Raw genomic sequence first — 19,118 nt, forward strand, 5'->3', positions numbered from 1 at the left:
AGCTGTACCCTACTGTTATCAGGTACATCTCCTTCACCTGCGTGTATCTCTACACTGGGGAGCTGTACCCTATACTGTTATCAGGTACATCTCCTTCACCTGCGTGTATCTCTACACTGGGGAGCTGTACCCTACTGTTATCAGGTACATCTCATATGTGCAGTATGTAGGGGCTACCTGAGGGGCAAAAGTAGAATGAATAAAACAAACAAACACACAAACAAAGAAAGAAAGAAAGAAAGATACACAAGATGTGATTAATGAATAGAACTAAGCTTTTGGGTGGCTTTTATGAGAGGATGAAGTCGAACTGTTTGATACATTGCCTCTTCTATTTTATATTTCTAGACAGACAGGGATGGGGTTTGTGTCGACCATGTCACGGATTGGCAGTATGGCAGCTCCTGCTGTACTCATATTGGACGAGGTATGACTGTAACTACAGTAACTATAGCACACACTGACTAATTCATATCACCAGGCAACTTTCCATAATAATTCTTTCTCCCGCAGGTGTTCCCATCACTTCCCAGTGTGGTGTATGGCGGGGCTGCAATGATAGCTGGGATATTCGCCTGCTTCCTGCCTGAGACTCTGGATATCCCCCTCCCTGACACCATAGAAGATGTGGAGGAGAGATGGTATGATGGCTGTTATAATTAACATTATTTTATCATGTAAAATGAGTATTATTGCGACAGCAGGTACATTTCTCATCAGTTAGTTAGTTAATTAGTCACCCCCAGGCATGACCATATATGGTCATGCATCGTGACATCACGTAACATCAACAGGGATGGAGATCCCTGATGCCATCAATATTGGCCAGCAACTCTACATCTGACCTCAAACCCTCAAGGCCTATTCATAGTCTGGATTTTCGGTGGTGAGGTGACCACCGCTCCGGTGGTGAGGTGACCACCGGAGCTGTAATAACGTGGTGTGGTGGTGAGTAAAAACAGAGAGAAGGGCTGGGGAGAGCGGTGGTTTGTTCTTGACCGTGGCTCCGTGACGTCATGTTGTAGTTGCGGTGGTCATCAAACCCTGTACACTCAAGACACGCTCCTATATGGCCAGTACAGAATTCATTCCATATGTTGATCTGACCCCCCATGCCAAGCGCATGACCCCCCATTCCCTCGTTTTGGCACAGGCGGAGAGAAGAACGAGGTCCCGCATGGTTTATTGGGGCCAGACCGTTTTGCAGAAGACACATGATAATGTGAATTCCAGGAGTTTTCATGGAAAGGTTTACCCAGTGTGTCTTCTAGCCTACTTTGGTGGATCAGCTGTGTAATAAAGTCTGTCTGTCTGTCTGTCTGTCTGTCTGTCTGTCTGTCTGTCTGTCTGTCTGTCTGTCTGTCTGTCTGTCTGTCTGTCTGTCGGTTTAACTGTAGGTCCAATACAAAACCAGACGAGTGGCAGCAGCAAGGCGAGCCCTTGAAGGAGGGTATGGTTTCCAAAGAGGATGGCGTTACTAAGGAGAGCGTGGCCATGAAAGACTTGAAGGATGGAGAAGGGACTGGACTCAATGCACTCTGACCAATCAGAAGCACTTCCCATACAAAATAATAATGAAATCGGGGCTTCTGCACTGGCTGATTATGTCTGCGAGTCAATCAGTTAAAATGAACATTGGGGAATATAAGAGATCATATGTAAACAGGATTACATTAATATGATTATAATTACAGTTAACGGTAATGAACTCTGAACTCTGTGCTATGTCCAACCTATACTGCCAGGCAGTGCATATGTCACTTGATACTGCTAGCAGTTGATTATTTATTACATTATCAAGTACTGGTATGTTTATAAAAAAGCACAGGTCTCCCATGCATTATCTGCACAATAAAGGGGGCATATCTAAAGCTAATACAAGGTATTAAGTTGCTCTTTAAAAAGAACACTAAAGAATGTGTAACTTGCTTAGGAAAAAAATAACACACTGACAAAAAAATTACTTGAAGAATATTTTTCATTTTATGTAAGAATATTGATTTTGGTCTGCTTTTGCCTTTTTTATATTAATTGAAAATAATTGGCCTTCATAATTTTGTTTCTCCCTAATTTACATTACAAATATACCTTCTGTTCTTTTGCTTGCAATGATAGGGTGATGTGATGCTTGAGAATGATTTCAACTTCACATTTCACACCAACATCTACCAATGCCATACTACCATCTACAGACTACACTACAGCGACACTATATGGATGCTTTTCGTGTCTGCTTGCTTTCAATCTTTCCCCCTGACATCCTCTTGCTTTCTATACATCAGTCCCAGTCTGAAGTATAGAAAGCACGCTAAATAAACATACTTTGGGAGAGCCGTGTATCCGGCTCATACGTGAGGTTGGGATTTTCAGGAGGTTGTTGATGGTTGATTTGTAATTAGATATCTATTTTATACTATTACATATTGACATTAGAAAACATAATTTGAATATGAACAGCTAAATCCTTTAAAATTCCACTTGGTAAGAGAACACAGAACGCACGGAAATTACCCATTACAAAGTATAAACAGAAGAACTTTTTTACAGGACACTGAATGACACTTGAATTCAGAAATAATTATCTCACATTAGAGTTAACTTACCAAAAATAGACAATAAAATAGATAGAAAATAGATAATAAAAACATGAGATGATAAATTAATTTCAGAGAATAAATTGTTAATCTGCCCTAACTCCAACATGTATTTTCATGTATCGTATGTTTCTTTTGGACAGCTTGACTCAAACAATTTTTGCTAAACTAAATTGATTATGAGAGAGATTTCTTAACCAGACATAACATTAAGTGCAGATGTGTTTTATGAGGACGGTTGACATGAGGGCAGAGCAACTACTAGTGTGCTTCCCTATGGAGGGTCAGTCAAGAGGAAGAACGTCTGATGTGGGCGATCCAGTTTGTGAACTGAGAAACGAGGGCATAAACGCCAGGCCTCTCAGGGCGTCCACAGCCAACCCCAAAAGACGTTACACCTGTTGGAATGTTGGAATGGAATGTTTCAGTTGAACTGATTCAGTTGATTCAAATTTCAAGCATTTTGTTGAAGTAAATTAATTTACGTTGTAAAGTAAAAGAATATATAGATATATATATATACTGTAAAAGCATGTTTTCCTCCAGGTCTCATAAGGTGCCATTGGATGTTGTTAAAGGGAGGAGATAGGGGGTCATTTCTTTAAGAAATAAATCTGTTTTTAGGAGTTGACCTGCACACTGTGCACAGATGACCTGTAGTACATGCCAAATTAACCTCACTGTTTTAAACACTGAGGTTTATTTATACGCAAAAAGCTATGCATTTGGACCATTATGAGTTAAGTGTACACCTGCTGTCAACCAGAGCAAAATAAGCTTAAATTCTTGTTACGTGTGCGTGTGTGTGTGTGTGTGTGTGTGTGTGTGTGTGTGTGTGTGTGTGCGTGAGTGTGTGTGTGCGTGTGTTGCTAACACACCTGTTAGCAACCAGTGTCCCTTCTCTTCACACATAAGAGGACCCCCAGAGTCTCCCTAGAACACAAAACAAACCAGCAGGATCATCACGACAAAGAGGTTTACAACAAACCAGAATTCGACAAAGCAAAAATAACATAGCGAGCTAGATAAGCCACCTTAACCTAACAAAATGCAAAGAAACTCAAGTTGGTAGTGTCAATTTACAGTAACTTAACTTGACAAATAGTGGAAAGTACATTTACACACGTACTGTTTCCAATTTCCAGTACTTTTACTTCTAGGCCTACTTCACTACATCTCAGATCCAAATTTGTACTTTTACCCCACTACAATTATTTGAAAACTTTAATTACCATTTACTTTGTAGATTTGAATTAACAAAACATACTTTAACCACTGCAGCACTATACACATTCCGTAGGAAAATAGCAGATCTACAAGCTCACAATATTAGTGTCAACTACAGTATCAGTAACTTAACTTTGTGAGTTTGTACATCTGCTATTTTCCAAATAATTGTATACATACATAGGCTACATACAAAAACATGAAACTTTTGGTACTTTAAGTAAATTTTTATGGCAATACTTTTGTACTTTTACTCAAGTACATTTGAATTCCGGACTTTTACTTGTAACTGAGTACTTCTATTGCAGTATTGGTACTTTTACTTAAGTACAAATGTAGTACTTTTTCCACCACTGACAAAGACTAAAGTGACTATCTGAGTTCAGCTACCTGGCAGGAGTCGACCCCTCCCTCAGCGTAGCCAGCACACACCATGCTGGCAGTGATGTTGTATTCAGGCAGCTGCTCTTGGCACAGAGCCCGGCTCACCAGAGGGACCTCAGCCTCCTGCAACACATTAGCTGTGGAGCCTGTCGAGAACATAACAGTGTTGTGTCTTTGATATAGCATCAGTGCCAATACTAACAACTTTTGCATTATGATTACCCTCTTGTATTGCATTTGGACTGATGCCAACAGATTCATTTCGTTGTACACTTGTGTCCAATGACAAAATAAAATTCCATCCATCCATCCATCCAGTGGGTGAGCCAACATTGTCCTCGGACACTCGCTAGACTAAACTAAAACAAAATGAAATGAAAATATTTAGACTCAACTAAGAAATAATAAATTGCTCAATACTGAAAGCTACACGAGAACAAGACAACAATCTAAAAACATTGTATTTATTAATTTAAAAAAGAATCAATCTTCCTCTGTGGAGCATGAATGCACTATCAAATATCATGGCAATCAGTCAATTACCTTTCGACCCTTGTGGGTCTTCGTCGGGAATGACGAAGACCTGCAAGGGTCGAAACATTGTGGCATCTTATTTATTATTATATTAATAAACATGGTAGCTTAAGATCGGTGTGCGGACCTCCTTCCTCCTATCTGTACGTATTTCTGATCAGCACCCGTAGAATCTTTTGAGATGTGCTTGCTTCCCTTTTGGATTCTATAGAGGGTATGCGCATGCTTAAAGTGAATGGCACATTGAGTGGCAAATCGAGTGGCAAAGCAACAGGCAAAGTGAATTTAACATTGTTTAATGTTGTTTAATGCAATCAGATAGGACTTTTCTGTTTGGATGCATGGGCTGTAAAGGCCAGAAAGTCGTTTTTTTCCACTCAGCAGGCATTCCTGCATAACTTCCGGGTTTGATGATGATGTCACACGCATACCCTCTATTTCCAATCAGTCATTTACACGTGCGAGTTAGATTGGCCTTCAGATAAAGCAGAAGGAACAGTCACGAGGGCACTGTCTGTCAAGGATTGATCCAGGGAGAATGCATGTGCTCAGCAATCCATCTATAGCATTTTGATTTATCTTGTGTGCATTTGAAAGTTGTGATTGTGACTAAATGAAAAGGATGTGGCATCACCACCAGCAGTATGTATGGGCATTACCTGGGGAGCATGAAGGTGCAAAGCTATTTCTTTGGCAATCCAGCCTATATTTTTAGCTGTAGATTTGATGTTTGTGAACAAAGGTAAATGTAATCTGTTGCATTTCATCGGAAAGAATCTGTAATTCTGTTAGGTCCAGGCCATGGAGATCCAAATTACAGATGTTTTTCATCTGCTCAGGGATTCATTCAGACTCAGAGCACCAGGTAAATGCAAGTAAATACTGGAATTGCATTTTAGCACAGCTGCCAATAATTCCAAGGGAGAATAATTGGTCATCAACAGTCCTCAAGACCCCCTTGTGCAACTTTTTCTTGAGCACTTAAACCCTCAATACTTATAGAGGGTATTATAGAGTGTAAACATATTACTTTGACAGTGATACATACTGTATTATACTGTATGTACAAATTATAGATGTTTTGATATTATACTGTTTAGACTGCTTATAAATTCTTGCTTTACCTATATTACTATTTCTATGCATTTGATGTATTACCTCGTGTTTGATGCAAAATGCCTATAATGTAAATTGTAAATGGATATACAAGCAGCTAATTTCAGTGAAGGTTCCTCCCCAGAATAGGGATGGGTTCAAGTAGTTAAATTCATTCACCTGGTGGTGGTCTGATCAGGGAGTAGTTACACCTGGGACCAGAACTGGTGGAACCTTACTAAGGCCTGGGCTACACCTATATGGATCCTTTGCAAAACGCACATTTTTTTGTGCGTTTGGGCCTTTCAGCCACACGCAAACAGCGTTTTCGGCCACTCAAACGGAGGTTTTTGGAAACGGATAAATAAGTGAAGATTTTCCAAAATATCCGGATCAGTGGATCTGTGTAGTCATGCGAAACATCACCGCTCATTAGCGCATATCATTCTTACTATAATTAGGTGAGAAATGCAGCTTGCGCCTGCATGGAAACTACACGGATATCTATCCGATTGTTCATGTTTTTATATCACCGTTAACAACTTTAAAACATGTAGTACAACTGCAGTACGTCACCAGCGAGCAAAGGCTCTGCTCTGGTCTGCTGCATCCAATAGGCCTAATAAATAATATCAGCCTATAGTCCAGTGCGGACTGGTCATTTCATTTGTATTGGTGCCGAGTGCGAAGCTTGAACAATAGGTTAATTGCGGACTGTGTTCAATGTGTTTCTGCGTTTGTGTGTGGACACAGATCTCTGTCATATGGGCAGGGATATTTCTTAAAACGGAGGATGAATATATCAGTTTTGCAAAAGATCCATATAGGTATAGCCCAGGCCTAAATCACACTGATTTAATTATTCTAACCTTGCTCAGCATCCCTCCCCCAGCCAGTGATAAAACACTTCCTTCCTGCTTCAAACAGCTGGTCGTCCTGAGGCAGGCAGATAGGCTGGATGTAATCTGAAAACAAACAAAAAACACTAATGATTTCTTGTCAAGGAAAGACTGTGTAGAGCAGTGGTTTTCAAATGTTGTTTTTTATCTCAGGTCACCCCTCAACCCTGTAAATAACCTTTTCATCCAAGGCACCCCTGAATTACGTTGTTCTATAGCAGTGAACCAAACGTTTACATGTCAAGGACTCCCAAAATGATACTCATTAGTCATTAGCCTGCGGACCCCGACATTTGAAAATATATGCCAAGGACCCCCATAAGAGAAGAATTGACAGCTCTAGCAGTGATTTTCAAGCATTTTCATTTCAAGGGCCCCCGGCTTGACCGGAATTAGGCTAATTAGGCATTTCTATCTCTGAGACTCCAATTTGTATTGTAAAATCAATGTTCATTTAACTTTGAGAGTGTACAAATGGAACAAAGTCAATTTGGTTCCAAATGATCATTTGATGAGCCCCTTGGAACTCCCTCAAGGACGTCCCCGGATCCCACTTTGGGAAACTCTGTACTATAGAACCTTACATCTGTCATATACGGTATGTAAATACATAAATCTTAGATACAGTATGTGTCATGAGGATAAAACTTGAGAAAATTGTAGTTTAAGTTTCCATTACGACGGATTGAAAATAACGTAATACTTGACTTTTATACCACTTGAACCCCAGGTCTTACTATAAGTATAGAAGGTTTAAGTGGTTAAACGTAAGTGATATTGATGAATTCCAAATATATTATCAAAGTATTCTGAGGACTTCCTGGACTTGCATCATGGCACCCACTGAGAACCACTGGTGTAGAGTGTAGGTTTAGACTAGAGAGGGTCTGGGTCAGGCCATTCATTGAGACATTGGGTCACACATGGTGTCCTTGAGGCGCCTGCATGACCCCATCCTCATTTTAGGTCTCTCACCCAACAGTACTATTTTGGCCGTTCATTGCATGTCATACTGTGCAATGGAAACAAGGGTAGAATCTTGATTATGCATTTTGTCATACTGTGTGAGCTGAATTAAGTCGGCCGTCACATTGTGTGACGACATCATAACCTACAGCAGCTGTTGTAGGCTATATGTCGCTGCACGTCTTGCCTTAATAAAACAATCTGATAAAGAACTAAAATGGTAAAACGTCATAGTTCCTTACTAGTGAAGTTGACGGGTGTCTGTAAATGCATCATGGCAATGTCTGCCTCCTTGGTTCGCCTGTTGTAGTGTTTGTGCATGATTATCTGATCGACTTGTCGTTTCTGGACGTCCGGGGAGTCCGAAGTGCTGTGGGAGTGTAGACCCAACACTATAGACCAATATTTGAGATGAATATTCTTCCTGTTGGTGAGAAATGTGAAATGTTTTAGGAATTTAATATGAACACAATCGTTGTTTCAAGAGTCCTGCACATTGTCCTGATGGAATAGTCTGCCTTTAAGATATAAATGTAATTTCTGTAATTTAAAGCTGCATTCCATAACTTATTTTTTGTGAATACAAATTTCTGTTATTATTTTGACCAATCGTTATGGTAGTGTACTAATGTAGTGTGGTTGGTCATGCAAGTGGTACTGATTGAAGCTCAAAGCCCAAGAAGTTGAAATGTTGCCTTTTACGTGGGGGACATGGGTTCGAATTAATCTCAGGTAGGACATGTACATTTCAGATTGCAGCTTTAAGTTTATTATTTATTATGTCTATGGGTATTGCTAGGTCTATAAAGAAGAACATTTTAAAAGACAAAATAAACTGAATTTCCTTACCCAAAGACACAGTGTGCTGCAGTCACCAGCCACTCGTTGTCAATCAACGATGCGCCACAGACATGACGGTTTCTCCAGTACAGAGAAGCCATCCAGGGCCATTCCCCTTTCTGAGCATCTGTCCCATTGACCACTCTGCTATCAACTGGGGGGAAAACAAAACAAAGAACAAAACATATTTTAATTATTTGAAATAATCTACACTTCTCCCATTTTTGTTCTATAGTGGCCTGACTGGGCAGTATTGCTCTTTAGATACCTCAATAAAAGTATAGTGTGCAGATCAGAAAACAAGGCATCAGAAAACATGTCTTCTTTTATTTTCCTGAACTGATTATTTTACCAATTTTACCAAAAGTTATTGTGTATTTTCTACACACAATTGCTGTTTATTGACTATTGATTTTTCCTACACCACCATTCATGTCCACCCAGCTCTCCTGTGTTTACATGTTTGATAAATAACACACATGCGTCCAAAATGATGAGCAAAAGGTTTAGTAAATCTGGCCTCGGCATTCATTTTATTACCTTCACTTTCGTTCTCTCCGTTCTCACTTGTTCCTTCTCTAGATGATCCACTGTCTCCCAGCTCCATGGAGACCAAACGAACACCACAAGCTAAACACAGGGGCTGGATTTAATTCCTCAGGATAATAAAAACGTGTGACTCAGTTAAAAAATTACAACAATTTGTATTGCTTTGTATTGTATACTTTACAGGAGTTTACATGCTCAACAATATCAGTGTAGGAAATACAGAGAATGATAATGATCTTTATTAGCACCATTCATCCATAAAATGCAACGCAAAGTACACAATAAAGAAAGATCATTAAAGCAAGTACATAAAATTAAGAGGACATTTAAAAAGCAAGCATAAAAACTACAAATAAAATGAGCAGATAACTAAAGGACATTCCGAAGAAATGAGCAGGAGAATACGTAAAAATAAGCTATCGGATGAGTCATTGAGATAGACAAGGCAAAAATAAATAAACTTTGTTTGTATATTATGTCTTTTGTATGTGTTGAGTAAGATCTAGATAACACTCACGTTGGTTGTCACACGTCAGCGAAATCACCTGCTCACCAACACAGGTTTCACTAGTATGGAGTTGAAAAGAATGCATTTTAATGTAACATATTTATATGTCTTTAAAGGAGCACTTCTCCCATTTTCAACCTTATCTTAATATAAATGGTCCTTACAAATTATAAGATAGTTCAGTTTCACACTCTGTGGCTCATTGGTGGGCTATTTGGACAGTTCAGAAATGACATCATCGATGGGGATTCCACGATAATAGAAACTTGAAAACTTGAAAAGTTAGCATGCTGAAAGAAATAGAAACCATTGTTCTTACTTCTTGCATTAATACTAATAAAATGAAAAGGTTTAAAAATGATCACACCTGCCTATACTGGTGATATAGTGGGAGGCAGTTATCATTCTAAACTGTCCACAGCCCCCATTTGAGACACAGACTGCGTTGACAGAAATGGAATCATCTTAAAATGAGCATTGGTAAGTTATATGAAGTGGTCCTTTGATGGTACCAAAACTGAATAACATTTTAGAAATGTACCTGACATTAAGCTCCAATGTCCCATTGTCACTGACTTTGATAGTTGCAAAGGGAGAATCATCTGCCACTGCTGAAACCACGTTTGACCTCCCTGCCCTGCAGAGTCAGAAATTGCGTGAATATAAATAGGATATTTTTGGGGAAACTTTCTGATGATGTCTAGTATAGTGTTACAGTTATAGTGCTTTGAATTATCTGGACTACGCAGGCTCTTACCTGTACCCCAGATAACTGCACATAAAGGGAGAAAGGCTGGTGTTCCAGGCTTGAGCGCAGACCGTGTACAGAGAGCTCTGCTGCTGAACTTGTAGACGTTTGGTGCCGTTCAATGACAACACATGGACTAAAACACACAGCCTGTTACATTATGTTGTTACAATAATATATGTTGTTATGTTATATTATAGATGTCGTAGCTTACGTGACATGACATATTACATTGTCATTGAATACTTTATATTTTTCACAGTAGATAAAAGACACACAAGTAGGAAGGCATTGCAGGTTCACAGAACTTCACACCATACCAATACCACGCCTGATGCCAAGAACAACATTCATAGACTGAGGTGCTGCCATCTCGTGGACATGCAGGATAACTCACCACAGTCCGCCTCATCTGAAGCATCAGGACAGTCAACAACACCGTCACACTGAGCGTTACCATGGATACAGTCTCCTGCCTGACACTGGTACAGGCCTGCTGCACAGGGCTCTGTATGGGCCGGGAGGCACACAATGTGAGACAGAAGTGACAGACTGGTAGAAAGACACTAAGTAAAGTTAAGTGTCTATTTGTACGTCTCTAAATGTTTTTTGATGAATTGAACATTGTGGACCCTATTGGAAACAAGTGTAATGCTTAATTGGGTCGTCCACTCACAGTTAACAGCCTTTGTATTGAGTTTGTGCTTGAAATGTACTGTAATTCTGCAAACTGTTAATACATTTTTCAATCAATCAATCAATCAAAGTCATTATGCAGACTTTTTCAAATGTATAAAACTAGAATTTCGCCGCCCTTTGGGCGGCTCACTAATCTTCTATATTGTGCCCTTCACATGTAGTAGCGGATGGCCACACATCGTAGACACACGCACACCCAGGGGAAATTGTTATTGTATGTGTATTGTACTGAGGCTCATAATAGGAGCGTCCCCCCCGCCTCATAGTCTCCGACTGTCCGACACAGCAGAGAGAAAAAGCAAGGGTTGGATAAAGTGTTTGTTCAGTGAAGACGTGCTGGTCTTCTAGTGTCACACTGCGTGCATTTAGCAGCACTGACTTCTTACCTGAGCCGGCGACTTTCGTAAATGTATAAAAAATCATTTGAAAATAGCATATCTGCGTTGTGAGGTTGTAGATCTGCAATTTTCAAATTGCCAATGTATATTGCCCTATAGATCTTATTTAAGTGGTTATGTAATAATCAAAATATACAAATAACCAGTAACTAAAGCTTTCCAAAAATTATAGTGGAGTAAAAGTACAATATTTGCCTTTGAGATGTAGTACACAGAAAAGCACAATAGAGCATGCACATCCAACTAACTAACGCCAGGTGCCGGGCCGAGGTAAATAATAGAAAAGAAGATAAGGTCTGCACTCCGCACACTGGAACAAGCTCCAAAGCAAAATGTATTAAGGTTTCTTACACCATAGTGGACCTGGTCATGCATGGTCCACTATGGTGTATAAGAAACCTTAATACACACAAAAAGCTTTGGAGCTAATTCCAGTGTGCGGACCTTATCTTCTTTTCTCTGAAAATTGGAGTACTCCATTAAAGTAAAAAAGTACTGTACTTGAATACATGTACTTAGTTACTTTAAACCACTGTTGATTACCCACTACAACCATCCTGTTTTGTATCTATTTGACTGTTGCAGATTGGAGCCTATTGGCCACCATGCAGAAGTCATAAGTCATTCAACTTTCTTCTTCGTTCCTGTCTGTCTGGTGCAAGAAGGATTCCAACCAGCAACTGTTTGGTTAGCAGCACATATCTAAACTCTGCTGCAGTGTTTCCAGTCTGTATAACTACCTGGTGATCCCAGGTTTAAGCCAGAGGTGAAGTTGGCGCTGAATCCTTTGCCATGTCCGGAGCTGTCAGAATAGAACCTCACTGTCATCTGATTGGTTGTGGAGATCAGGTCGGGGAAGGGTCTTTCACTGCCAGTGAACACACCTGGGTAAATGAATTGCACATTAATGAAACTTTATATCTGTATCGCTTCTTCCTCTACCTGTATTGTAAATTGAGTACGCTCCTTACAATCAAAGATCAGACATTGTGGGAAAAAAAACTATTTCACTCACCGAGTAATTCTGAGTTGCTGTCAGAGGTCCCGTCACGGACTTCTACCATGTCATAGGTTGCCTCCACATCAAAGTCCAGGAAGTGGAGCTGGATGTTCCAGCCTTCCCTCGCGTGAAGTGTCCACAGGCCTACAAGAACACATTTGAATACATCTTTTAATACTCTTTCTGTCTTCTCAGTACTCAAGTGGGTTCTTCTATTTGCTTTATGTAGGCTGGCGGTTTCCCCAGCACTCTTGAGACACTGAACACACTGGGAAGTGTTATGTCAGATTTTGTCCTGCTCACTATTGAACCATTGGATGAAATTGGTGAAGACTGGAAACACTGGACTCCACCAGCAGAGGTGTTACATACAGTAGTAGGGCAGTGATTTTTTTAATACTTTTATTGATAGGTAGAAAGTAGTGTGGCAGGAAATGGGGAGAGAGATTGGGGGTGACACGTCGCAAAGGTCGTCGGGATCAGGACTCAAACCCGCGACGCGATGTCAGGCTGGATTACCAGCGTAGGTGCCTGGAACACTAGGCCGTCCCGGGCCCTTCTATGGAATACCACTGCAGTAGGCAACAGTTAAAGACTATTGTAATAGCCATGTTTTCTGTTGTGATGGTGCATAACTGAAGGAACATAGAGCAATATATTAAATTACATACACTTAGCTTGATTTCCATAGGAGTGTGGGTAGTTTGGGGATGTGAATGTTGAGTTGGGCTCCCAGAGGTCAAAAGGTCCTCCACAGTCCGCTGGGCAGAGACAAACAAAAAAACATTGGGAGGATTACGTTCACAATGTAATGAATTAGAAATTCCTAATTAGATAGATAGATAGATAGATAGATAGATAGATAGATAGATAGATAGATAGATAGATAGATAGATAGATAGATAGATAGATACTAGATAGATAGATAGATAGATAGATAGATAGATAGATAGATAGATAGATAGATAGATACTAGATAGATACTAGATAGATAGATAGATAGATAGATAGATAGATAGATAGATAGATAGATCTATCCTGTATAGCCGATACAGCAGCAACCTACGTGGGATAGGGGGTGGTGTAGTGGGGATGGGGACTGGGGTAGGTTCTGGGGGACCTTCACCACAGGGACCGCCAGTCAAGCTCAGGTCATCCAGAGCAATATCGTTCCTCATCCCCCCTTTCTTCAGAGCCTCAAACACAACCTGATAGAAACACACAGTGAGTCAGATTCTTTCTTTTGGCAGACATGCTATATTTAAATAGAACAGTGAAGTTTATTTGAATAGCTGCACATTTCAACAACAAGGCAATTCAAAGTGCTTACATAAAACATTAAGCAATGGAAACAAATGAAGAAGAGATTTAATTGGAAACACATATTCAGGATGAAGATTAAGAAAGGACATTTGAATACAGTAAAAAATAAATAAGTAAGATAAGAAAGAGAGAAATTTGGCTAGATATGGTGTAGCATTATTCATAGAGTTGTTCTAGGGCCAGGAAGCTCTGCTCTACTGACCGTGACCTCTGTCGTGTAGTTGAGGGTGACCTGGCCATAGTTCCAGTTATCGCCATAGTTGCCATCTTTCTGAAACACTACGGTAACCACAGGCTTGACCTGGACTTCCGGCACTGTCCTCCCAACAACCAAAACTCGGAGACGATGAACATCATCTCCAAACATGTGGTACCTGCCGTGGGACATATAATTCCACTAAAAGAGTCTGATCTTTTACGGAATTTAAATAAAATGTGTGTGTATACTATGTTCTTACCAGAACTTCAGACACATGGACTGAGTGGGCAGAGTCAGTGGTAGGCAATGCATCCGGAAGCTTCTCTCCCAATTGCCAGGGCTCGGTTGAGTGACAACGTAATAACCTGAGTGTGGTCATGAATGATGAGGTTATATTATTAAATAATAATAATATTATGAGTAGCATAGTAGTAGTGCTGCTGTTATACAATAGGCTAATATTGAAAATTTAAATTATGCCTTAATACCCAAACAAATCCTACAATAACCAACCTGAGATATTCCCTAGTGTATGGTCAAAGTTTGGCCCAGTGAAGGGTGGGAAGGCTGGACCGTAGATTCGAATCCAGTCACCATCATCCTCAGGATCTTGCCTCCAGAAACACATGCCTTGTTCAAAGTTACAGTTCACTTTCTCTTCATCTGGAAACAACATACTAGTTTATATGAGTGGAACACTTATCCACTGAACACCATGGTCAGATACAGTCAGGAACACATATGTATTTATGCTTTGGGTGTTGTTTTTACTGGAGAGGTTGGTGGTGTTGGCTGTGCTGAAGGTGGCATTGAATCCTGGGAGATTGTTGAACTCATCAGAGGAAAACTCCACCGTTGATTGGTCGGACAGCAGCCACACAGTCCCTGGGGGGGAGGAGCCTGACAACACAGCTGAAAATACAAACCATGAGGTCACATCTAAGATGACAGTTTTGGTCAATTGGTCAGTAAATAATAGATAGTGTGATTTAGTGCAGTGGTTCCCAAACCTTTTCATGTCACGGACCCCCAAATGTATATGCATTTCCACATATCCAAAGAATTAGTGAATAAATATGATATATTTTGAAACTGCCATGGTTAACAAGAGCATGTACAAATACAACTAATAAGATGCAGTTAATTGACTACTGTCCCTTTTATGATACAGAAGTGCTACATTAAGAAGAGCTATGATGAGCAGCTGGAAAGTTTGTAAAAAAAGAAAAGAAAAAAAAGACTGTAACATGTATCAATGTTCATCTAAGTGGCATTTGAATTTATACTTTTACAATGGTAATGTTATGTAATGTGTGTGTTAATTTGACCATAAATTCCAGACTTACTGACAAGATGTTTTGATGAACCAACACCCTCATACAGTCTCAATGTATCAGTATCCTCCTCCGTTCGAAATACGTGGAAGTTCATTTTTACAGAGAGCCCTTTCTCCACTCTGAAATGAACACACACACACACACACACACACACACACACACACACAGTCACACACACACACACACACACACACACACACACACACACACACACACACACACACACACACACACACACACACACACACACACACACACACACACACACACACACCCATGGTTGTCCAGACCCGGGATGGAAAGTAGTTTCGAAATTCTTCATGACTTAGCTTTTTTCCCCAGAAATTATTTTTCTATATTTGGCAAAAATGCTATGTTTTTATTTCATTGTGAAAATAAATTGAAATAATAATTTATAAAGTTGTAGGAAATGTTAAAAATGTACTTCCGAACCACTGTTTGGGAAACAGTGATATAGGCTGTCAGTAATTTAACTACCTTATGATCCAGCGACAGATGGTGCTGCTGTTATAAGGAAGAGGGAAGTTTGATGAATGGAATGAGCCTGTGGGTCCAAGGAGGAGGAACTGTCCGTCACAGGTGGTGGCTGTTGACAGTTGAGTTGAGGACATGAACATTTGAATTTGTAATTCAAAATGTAATAAATATTACTATTTAAAAATAAAAATCTCAATTCCATTCACCACAGAGACTGGCTTCTTCATCAGAACCATTGGGACAATCTTCAACTCCATCACAGAACTGAGCTGTGGCTATGCAGCTAGAGCCGTCTCCACAAGCCGTCTGGTACGGTGGACAAGTGACTGTGGGAGCTGTGAACACGAAAGAATATCATGAAACACTGCCTAAACATTACATTTACCTTTAAATGTCCACCATCAATATTACAGGCAATCGATGTTAACATGTTTCAGAGGCCTAGATAGTTGAGTTATATTCAATTGTGCCTAGAATGGTTATGTATGATAGAGAAGTGGTAGGTAGTGAAGAAGGATTGGGCTCAGCTCTGTTGTCATGGTTACATTAGCTCAAACAGACTAGTTGACTTCACTTTTCTTTCCATGGTGGAGTACATACTGTATCTCTGACCTTCGGTTCCAGTCAGCCTAGAATGATATGACATGACCAGAACTGACTCATGAAGTTACACTGGCCGAGTGTTACTTCCTGTATCATTTGTTTCAATTTAAAAGACCTCAGTCAGTGTTTCATATATGTTGCAGCCTTAGCGAAATGTTTTAATGTAGTTAACAGTTAATTCAGTATTTTCCTCCCTCTCTGAAATGATCTTGTATACAGATTTATTTGATTGTAATAGAAGTCGATCTCTATACTCGATACTATAGACGGTGACTGCTTAATTAAGTTCATTTAGGACCTTCTAGCAGTTCATTTCCTTTTATTAAACACATTTCTTCCATGTAGCCCATGTTTTGTAATGGGATCATCGAATTGTATGCTACCTAATAAGTATTCAAAAGTACAAATTACAAAGTACATTTTATGTTTAATATCAATGCATTGCTGTATTAAAATGTTGACATTTTCTCCCCAAAATCTAAAATAAAAAATATCAATAATAGTTAAAATAGCCATTCTACAACCTGATGTAGAGGCTGTTGTTGCTACTGTAGAGGCTGTTGTTGCTACTGTAGAGGCTGTTGTTGCTACTGTAGAGGTTGTTGTTGCTACTGTAGAGGCTGTTGTTGCTACTGTAGAGGCTGTTGTTGCTACTGTAGAGGTTGTTGTTGCTACTGTAGAGGTTGTTGTTGCTACTGTAGAGGCTGTTGTTGCTACTGTAGAGGTTGTTGTTGCTACTGTAGAGGCTGTTGTTGCTACTGTAGAGGCTGTTGTTGCTACTGTAGAGGTTGTTGTTGCTACTGTTGGTTCAACTGTTGTCATCTCTTCTTGTGCTAAATAAAACAAACAAGTTCACTTCATTAGCTCTGTGCACTCCTAAAACACACTGGAGTACATACATGCGACGTGTACATATTCAAAAGTACAAATTATAAAGTACATTTTATTTTTTATATCATTGAATTGCTGTATTCAAGTACATGTTAGCGCTGCGAAGCTCACGTGCACTCAGAATACCCTTACCTACAATTTCAGTCAAAAGTGAATGTACAAAATTTAAACAATAAACTATAAACAATAAACTATTTCAAGGGGTAGAGGTAGAGGAATCGTAATAGCCTTGAATTTGAAATGTTTTTACTGTGAGTATGTTTTTTTTCTGCATTTATCCTGCCTAGCTTTAGTATAACCATTATGTTTTCTCAGTACTGAAAAGCACTTTGACCAAAATTCGATGTATATAGGTAACGTTAAGCTTTATGTACAGTGTATGCACCCAGTATACCTGAGATTAGGATACTGTCGACGTCAACCACCAAGGGTCCATTGCCATGGTTGCGGAGGCCCGAAACCAGCTGTTCCTCTGCCTCCTTCACATCAACAGGCTGATGGAACCAGAGGTTAAAGTTCACCACCACACTACCCTTACTGCAGACAGATCAATAGATATATTGATAGATAGAATTAAATGGACAGTCACAGAACCAACCAATAACAATCTATCAGAATCAAAATAATTGCTTTACCTGAATTCCAAAACATGACATGCTTTGAAGGCGTCACCGAGAGAACTGCTACTGTACACCTCTGATACCTGAGAGCAATTATAAGCTCATTACTTCATGTTGAAATATAAGACAGAAAATGTACAGGTTAAAACATAGATTAAATCAATTTCCCAAATAATTTCTTCATTCATCAAGACAGTTTATGACAAAAAAAGAAAGGAAAAATTAGGTAGTCATCCCCTCCTAAGGATATGGTTAAACCCTAACTCTTACCAGCCGTTGGACATCAAATGCAAGGGCTTTGAACTGGAGGCTGGAGGTGTTTTTGAGCTCCTCTGTAAAGACAGTTCCTTCCTTTATCACCATCCGACCACTGATGACTGCCTCGGAGGCCTCTGTATAAAGTTTCAGCATTTCAGCATTCAAGGATTTCAAGTATTCTATTGTATTGTAAATACAATACTTTTGTATTTTGTAATTATGAATTCATTCTTTATTATTATTACATAGCCTACTGACCTTTAGGCTGCTGAATGAGTAAGAAGGCAATGATGATAAGCCCCACGCAGACCACCAGTAGTGCAGCACACACAACACTCAGCCCCACCTCCATGGACGAGCATCGCTTCTTTCCACAACCCATTGTTCACTAGCCGCACATATAGAAATTGAATACTCTATGATTGAAAATATACACAAAAATATATTTTGGGACATATATTTGAGAGGATAAAATATATCTTGAATATATTGTGGTGAAAGAAATGAAACTATTTGCAGTTTGTACAAAAATATACCTCCCAAATGTACAAGTCAAGTCAACCTGCATGTTTAAATGAAAGTGTTAGTTAATTCAATAGTATGGAATGTGCTCTTATCCAACTTGCCTGGTTCAATAAGAACACTTTCTTGGTTGGCGCATCTGAATCTGACAAGTCTTGTATGATTCCTTTCCTGGTGTATCTCAAGATGTTGTGTCCCTGTTGTGTCTGTAGGATTATTTTTCACAGTAAGTCATGCCCATTTCACATCTTAAACTCCAGAACGCTCCACCCAGGACTCTCCCACTGACTACTGTACAGAAGTACAGATATATCTGTACACATATCTACTTGTTTATCTACAGGGGTGGGGGTGCACAAGGTATATACTCAAGTAAAGGTAATAAATCAAATGTATTGATGTTGCAATGCAGCTGTTTATCCGTTA

General features: G+C 39.6%; 2 protein-coding genes across 2 annotated transcripts in view; one reads left to right on the plus strand and one right to left on the minus strand.

The window, feature by feature from the left end:
- The window catches only part of oatx (organic anion transporter X), a gene marked incomplete at both ends in the record, with an annotated part of 13,972 nt that extends 12,430 nt beyond the window's left edge, over positions 1–1,542 (plus strand). Inside the window, 3 exons of the mRNA XM_079509058.1 lie at positions 349–427; positions 514–641; positions 1,398–1,542. Of these exons, the coding sequence (XP_079365184.1) occupies positions 349–427; positions 514–641; positions 1,398–1,542 (352 nt within the window). The remainder of the gene's footprint in view (positions 1–348; positions 428–513; positions 642–1,397) is intronic.
- A 1,340-nt stretch (positions 1,543–2,882) lies between these two features.
- tmprss15 (transmembrane serine protease 15) lies at positions 2,883–18,552 on the minus strand (the record flags this gene model as incomplete). Its single annotated transcript, XM_079509059.1, has 22 exons — positions 2,883–2,992; positions 3,473–3,527; positions 4,212–4,351; positions 6,704–6,799; positions 7,942–8,123; positions 8,549–8,693; positions 10,742–10,852; positions 12,182–12,325; positions 12,457–12,585; positions 13,113–13,202; positions 13,508–13,649; positions 13,967–14,138; positions 14,223–14,328; positions 14,477–14,626; positions 14,735–14,875; positions 15,310–15,419; positions 15,799–15,907; positions 16,005–16,133; positions 17,687–17,829; positions 17,928–17,995; positions 18,183–18,304; positions 18,429–18,552. The coding sequence occupies 22 exons, from the start codon at positions 18,550–18,552 to the stop codon at positions 2,883–2,885; spliced, it is 2,718 nt and encodes a 905-aa protein (XP_079365185.1).
- Positions 18,553–19,118: the final 566 nt, after the last annotated feature.

Source organism: Electrona antarctica (assembly GCF_951216825.1).
Source record: "Electrona antarctica genome assembly, chromosome: 8".
Lineage (NCBI taxonomy): Eukaryota > Metazoa > Chordata > Actinopteri > Myctophiformes > Myctophidae > Electrona > Electrona antarctica.